Genomic DNA, 7,200 nt, shown 5'->3' with positions numbered 1-7,200 from the left:
TTTAAAAACTGTAATGGGAAACTTTAGGATATTTATGGATGAATGAATAAATAAGGATCAAAAGAGTTTCTTCATCTGGAACAATCTTGTTATTTGTCAATGTATCTTCTTATATAAGAACAGGGGTTTCCTTGAGCAAATATTTGAAGGTAATGTTGGAAACTCATTGAACCTATCAGTGGATGATCAATTGCAAAATGATCTCATTTTGTGGGTTCTTCTGTGAAACTAAGGAGAATTGTTGACACAAGCTTTATGAGCTGAATGACTTATTGCAACATGGGATTAAAGATTGGCTAAAACAGCAATACTGTATTGCTTCTGCTCCTATTATGTCAACACCCTGAACTTCAAGATAACACATCAGTCATAAAAAAACAGAATTCCAGCATTTTCAAAGGCTTCCTTTATTAGCTGTTCAGAAGAGACAAATTTTGAAACATGAATAACAATGGCTGATCATTGACTGAAGTGTTGATGATGGACAATGGAACACAATATAATAAAGTTGAATCTTCTTGGGTGATATTGCATGCTCAGTAACTTGATTCATGAGTGCAGATTAATAAACTACTCAAAGAAATTAAAATCAATGGCTTAATGTCAAAAGATAAGACATAATCTGATTGAATAGCGTAACAGGCTGAGGGGGCTGAACAATCACTTCTGTTGCAATGCCTTAATAATTTTCCTAACTTTGATTAGGTAATCTTTCTGCATTGTTTTATGGCGTAGATGTATCTTGTGACAATGATCCATGTCTGTGTGGTCTGTGGTGGAAGAGCAAAGTGTAGAAGAAAGCTGTCATGTGTGCATTTGACCTTTCACAATTTGCTGATGAATGCTAGTTGAGGATTCATAGCTGCTATAGAGAAATCTGTGAGGAATATTATTTATTTTGGAAAATATTTTTTATTTTAAAGTACATTATGAGAAAAAAAATGGGTGAGGCCTGCATCTCTTTCATGATAGGAACATGGCGTATAATGCCTTTAACATTGAGTTTTAACCACATGTAATGGGCTATTTACCACTTCTATCTCCAAGAATCTGCATTTGGGCCTCAACGCTTCTTTTTCTTTCACAAATGTTTCCAATTATTGCAGTGGCACATCATCTGCTTCACTTAAAGTTAAGCAATTTACGTCAGCTGACTGGGAAGTACAATGTTGATTTAAATACTTGTTTTCCATTCGCCGCGCTGGGAATTTGTGTTGCAGACATTTCGTCCCCTGTCTAGGTGACATCCTCAGTGCTTGGGAGCCTCCTGTGAAGTGCTTCTGTGATGTTTCCTCCGGCATTTATAGTGATTTGTATCTGCCGCTTCTGGTTGTCAGTTCCAGCTGTCCGCTGCAGTGGTCGGTATATTGGGTCCAAGTCGATGTGCTCATCTGCCGCTTCCGGTTGTCAGTTCCAGCTGTCCGCTGCAGTGATCGGTATATTGGGTCCAAGTCGATGTGCTTATTGATTGAATCTGTGGATGAGCACATCGACTTGGACCCAATATACCGACCACTGCAGCAGACAGCTGGAACTGACAACCGGAAGCGGCAGATTCAAACCACTACAAATGCCGGAGGAAAGATCACAGAAGCGCTTCACAGGAGGCTCCCAAGCACTGAGGATATCACCTAGACAGGGGGTGAAATGTCTGCAACACAAATTCCCAGCTCGGCGAACAGAACCACAACAACGAGCACCCGAGCTACAAATCTTCTCACAAACTTTGAACTTGTTTTCCAATATGAATGCAATGAAGACAAATGTCTTTGTCTCAAGCATTCATCAATTGATCAAGGTTACCTCAGCAACGTCATCTTAGTCATATGAAGAATAAAAGCCTGTCCAGTTTTACTGCAAAGTTGTAAACATTTCACTGCTAACGCCCAGCTTGTGATTTCTTTGAAGCTAGTTCTTTCCTTTGTTTCAAAACTTGGTAATTCATTAACCTTCTTGAGAATCTTGTTATACTGAGCATCTGTGTTTTATATTTATTTTCTTTGCAGTGTAAAACACCATGGAGGAGCTAAGAAAAGCAAATTGCCTTTTCACTCTTGACCTATTCAGAAAGCTGATTGAAAGCAATCAAGATGGCAACATCTTTTTTTCTCCATTCAGCATCTCTGTTGCATTGGCCATGGTTTACCTTGGAGCAAAGAATAACACGGCATCTCAGATGGCAAAAGTATGTATGAAATAAGTCTGTGTTCTCTTGATAAATTCAGTAGGTTAGAGCAGGAAGTGAGGAGCAGAACCTAACAGAGTCAGAGATTCAATTCTTAGCTGATGCTGTTAGCTGATCTAAGTGGAATCTTCATTGTTCTGGATGCAAGAATCAACCAGAATTCCTGCTTCTAATCACTACTCATTGACCTCTTATGCTCTGAATATGTGGAAGTTGACTCTGAGCAGGATTGTTTCTTAAATGACTTGCTCCTGATTGAATAAGTGACTGTCAAATGATCTCTCACCTTAGACCTGTAGAATGGCTTCTTTAGGTATTACTGGAGGGTGATCAGCAAGTGCAGAATACTATTACAGCACAGAATAAATGCCTGCAGGAAATGTGTGAAGGAAACCAGCAGGAACCAAAATGGCAGAAAGAGATTGAACGACCATAAGACATAGGAGCAGAAGTAGGCCATTCAGTCCATAGCGTCTGTTATGCCATTTAATGGGATCATGGCTGATCTGATAATCCTAAACTCCACTTTCAATCCTCATTCTCATAACCCTAGATTCTCTTAATGATTAAAAATCTGTCAATCTCAGCATTGAATATTCTTAATGACCTCTACACCCTCTGCAGTAAAGAATTCCCAAGATTTACTATCCCCGAGAGAAGAAGTTCCTCCTCACTCCTGTTCTAACTGGGCTTAAAAATTTTAGATTAGATTAGATTACTTACAGTGTGGGAACAGACCCTTCGGCCCAACAAGTCCACTCCGACCCTCTGAAGAGCAACCCACCCAGACCCATTCCCCTACATTTACCCCTTCACCTAACACTACGGGCAATTTAGCATGGCCAATTCACCTAACCTGCACATTTTTGGACTGTGGGAGGAAACTGGAGCAAACCCACACAGTCACGGGGAGAATGTGCAAACTCCACACAGACAGTTGCCTGAGGCGGGAATTGAACCCGGATCTCTGGCACTGTGAGGCAGCAATGCTAACCACTAGGTGATAATAACTCGTAGCTTCTTCCTCAATTCCCTGTGTAATGTTTATTTTCTGCATTTATTCTCATAACAGACTCTTCATTTTGATCAAGTACAAAATGTCCACTCTGGATTCCAGGAAATGCAATCGGAGATTAACCGAGCTGATGCTGCATATCTGTTGAAAGTGGCCAATCGACTATATGGAGAGAAGACCTATAGCTTCCTAGAGGTAAGTTGTGATTTGGTCACCAGTTTCCACATTCTTCCAGTTCACTAGAACTAGGCTAGAAAACTCATGCCAGTTGTGCTGCATGTGGATTCTCACAACGATCCTTTCAAAGACAGAGTTCCAGCTATCTGGCAAGTAACACTGGCACCATACAAGTGCCAAGTAATTCCCACCTTGAACAAGAGAAAATCTAACCATCCCATTTGGCATTAAATTATGACCCCAGCTGATGTTAATACTGAACAAGTCAGATCCTAAAATGAAACCTGGCTTAAGAGGTGATAAATTTAAATTTCTTATAGGTTTGGTTAGTCACTGAACACATTTTCTTGAGGCCACAAATATACTCTAACATAAGAACACAATATTACTACACAAAAGAAGTAAAAACAAACAATGCTTTATAAAATAGTTTAAGAAACACAACATAAGCAGCAAATAATGTTTCAGTCTTCCTCCCAGAAGTATCCTGTTCAGATAGGCATCCAAGAGAATTATTACTCACACCTCATTGCTTACATTTCTTTCCTTGTCTGATTTTTCCTAATTCTCCTTGTGGGACAGTTTTACAATTTCTTTCCAATTCTGATGGCCTAACCCTATTTTCAGTTCAGACAACTTGAACACTTCCATACAAATTCTCATGGCTTGGAGACTTCACAAACCCAACACACAATTCAGGTGCTCCCTTCACCACTGATACTTGGTAACAGCAGTGTGTACTATTCACAAAATGTACTGCAGTAATTCACTAACATTTCTTTGACAGCACCTTCCAAACCCATGACTTTGACTATCTAGAAGGACAAGGACAGCAGACGCATGTAAACAATACCATCTGTAAGTAACCCACCAAGTCACACACCATCCTAATTTAAAACTATTTTGCTGTTCCTTCACTGCCATTTGATCAAAATTCTGGAACTACCTTCTCTACACACCACTGCCACCTTCTCAAGGGCATTTGAGGATGTGCCATAAATGCTGACCTATCCAGCAAAGCCACATCCCAGCATCAAACATTCTTCAAATCTCTTTTAATGTTGCTGTGCAGACAATACACCAATGTTTAGCAATCCTGGTGGTCAACTATTTGATCATTATTAAATCAGATCTTCAAAATCTTCCAAAATGTGTAGAATTCTGTTTTCCATTATGTATTGTGCAGGAATTCCTTACGTCCTCCATGAAATTCTATGGAGCAAAGATGTCTGCAGTTGATTTCCGAACTGCTGCAAATGAAATAAGGCAGGAGATCAATAAATGGGTGGAAGCAGAGACTGTAAGTAAGTTGTTCTCCTCATTTGGTCATTTACAATCTGAGGTTAAAGTGAGAACTGATATTTAAAAACACAGGGCAACTAAAAGTCTTTGGATGTTGGAATTTGTTCAACAAACTTAAAGAGGTTTTATTGAGAGCATCAAGTAGATGCTGTGAATTTGCTGTCTCTGCTGAGGTTCTCCAGTCATTTCTGTTCTTGTTTGAGATTTCCAATATCTGTAGTTCTTTATTTTCTGCTTACTAAATTAACACCCTTGGACCTGAGCCAGGTTACCTTGATTCAAGGTCTGAGTGGAAGCATTTGGCTTTTTGTTCTGGAATTTGACTTTTTTTTGTGGATATGTAATGAATGAATGAGCACAAAATGCCACATTTGAATCTAGGACAGGTCTCACGTTATTCAAGGGCCTTTTCAGTTTTAGAGGAGCATGCTTTTACTGGATATAACAGTATGACAATCGAGTAATCATATCTATAAAGACATGAGGGAGTTGCTGAGCAGAGTTGGTGGGACCAGCCTAACAGGGAAGACAGTGGAGCAACATTGGCAGGGGTTTCTGTGGGTAATTTGGGAGGCACAGCAGAAATTTATCCCATGGAGGAAGAAACGTACTAAAGGGAAGATGAGGCTACTATGGTTGACAAGGGAAGTCAAGGACAGTATAAAAGCAAAAGTATGCAATGTACTGAAGATTAATGGAAAGCCTGTGCATTGTGAAGCCGTTAAAATAAAGCTCCAGATCACAAGTAAAGCGGTAAGGGGAGAAAAGATGTAATATAAGCATAAACGAGTTCATAAGATAGAAAACTGCAAGAGGTTTTTATTAGATATATAAAAATTACGGGGGTTGGGGGTAAGCATAGATATTGGACCACTGCAAAATGAGGCTGGAGATGTAGGTAATAAGCAAAGTAAACAAGAGAGAGCCAGTGGACACGATCCATTTGGATTTCCAGAAGGCCTTTGATTAGGTGTGCACAGGTGGCTGCTAAATAGGACAAGACCCACAGTGCTAGGGGTACAGTACTGGCATGGAGAGTGGCTGGCTGGCAGAAAGCAGAGAGTGGGGACAAAAGGATCTTTGTCAGGAGAGCAGCTGGTGACTTGTGGAATTTTGCAGAGCTCTGTGTTAGGATCATATGTATTCACATTATAATTAACAATCTGGACAAAATAATTGAGGGTATTTTTGCTCATGTTGTAGATGATAAAAATCAGTGAATGGACAGGTAGTGTTGAGGCTGCGGAAGGACTTGGACAGGTAGGGTAGTGGACAAAGAAGTGCCAGATGAAATACAACGTGGGAATGTGTGGGGATTTGTGCTTTGGTAGGAAGGGTATATGTCTAGACTGTTTTCCAAATGTTGAAAGATTTCGCAAGTCTGAAGCACAAAAGGACTGAGGTGTCCTGGTTTAGGATTCTGTTGAGGTTAACATACAGATTCTTTTGGCAGTTAGGAAGGCAGGGCGAGAATATGGGGTATGGATATACTTCTCAGGCTGTATAAGATTGTGGTCAGACTCCACCACTTCCTCTGCAAATTTGTGAGCAGTTTTAGGCACTGTATCTAAGGAAGGATGGCTGCCATTGGAGGAGTTCCAGAGGATGTTTACAAGAATGATCCCAGGGATGAAGGGCTTGTCATGTGAGGAGTGTTTGAGGACTCTGGATCTGTATTGGATAGAGTTTACAAGGATGAGTAAACTTACAGAATACTGAGAAGCCGGTAGAGAAAGAACATGGAGAAGATGTTTCCACAAATACCAGAGACAACCTGGTGAGGGCACAGCCTCAGAGCGAAGGGACAGCCCTTTACAACCCAAGGGTGGTGAATCTGGAACCCATTGCCACAGAGGGCTGTGGGAGCCAATTTAGTGAGTTCATTTCAGATAGAGATAGATAGGTTCTTGTTTTAGTCAGGAGATCAAAGGTTATATCAAAAGGCAGGAGAATGGGATTAACGACTTTTGGTTCTTGTGGTACAATATTAGTGTCCCAACCTCTTGGTGAGAAAGCCGGGATTCAAATCCTCCCTGCTTCAGAGTATGTCCGAGCACAACCTAATAGGTTAAGAGGGTGGTGGTGGAAGGTTGCTTTTCAGACTGGAGGCCTGTGACCAGTGGAGTGCCACAAGGATCGGTGCTGGGCCCTTTACTTTTTGTCATTTACATAAATGATTTGGATGCGAGCATAAGAGGTACAGTTAGTAAGATTCCAGATGACACCAAAATTGAAGGTGTAGTGGACAGCGAAAAGGGTTACCTCAGATTACAACAGGATCTTGACCAGATGGGCCAATGGGCTGAGAAGTGGCAGATGGAGTTTAATTCAGATAAATGCGAGTTGATGCATTTTGGGAAAGCAAATCTTAGCAGGACTTATACATTTAATGATAAGGTCCTAGGGAGTGTTGCTGAACAAAGAGACCTTGGAGTGCAGGTTCATGGCTCCTTGAAAGTGGAGTCGCAGGTAGATAGGATAGAGAAGAAGGCGTCTGGTATGCTTTCCTTTATTGGTCAGA

General features: G+C 40.8%; 1 protein-coding gene across 1 annotated transcript in view; it reads left to right on the top strand.

Annotated features, from left to right (window-relative positions):
* Nucleotides 1–684: 684 nt before the first annotated feature.
* LOC122564470 (leukocyte elastase inhibitor A-like) overlaps nt 685–7,200 on the top strand; it is a 10,301-nt gene continuing 3,785 nt past the window's right edge. The window contains exons 1-4 of the mRNA XM_043719406.1: nt 685–705; nt 2,007–2,185; nt 3,258–3,395; nt 4,564–4,681. Of these exons, the coding sequence (XP_043575341.1) occupies nt 2,018–2,185; nt 3,258–3,395; nt 4,564–4,681 (424 nt within the window). The 5' untranslated portion in view covers nt 685–705; nt 2,007–2,017. The remainder of the gene's footprint in view (nt 706–2,006; nt 2,186–3,257; nt 3,396–4,563; nt 4,682–7,200) is intronic.

This window comes from Chiloscyllium plagiosum, chromosome 29, assembly GCF_004010195.1.
Source record: "Chiloscyllium plagiosum isolate BGI_BamShark_2017 chromosome 29, ASM401019v2, whole genome shotgun sequence".
NCBI classification, from domain to species: domain Eukaryota; kingdom Metazoa; phylum Chordata; class Chondrichthyes; order Orectolobiformes; family Hemiscylliidae; genus Chiloscyllium; species Chiloscyllium plagiosum.
The sequence above is the reverse complement of the archived record's forward strand: the minus strand, read 5'-3'. Positions and strand labels throughout refer to the sequence as shown.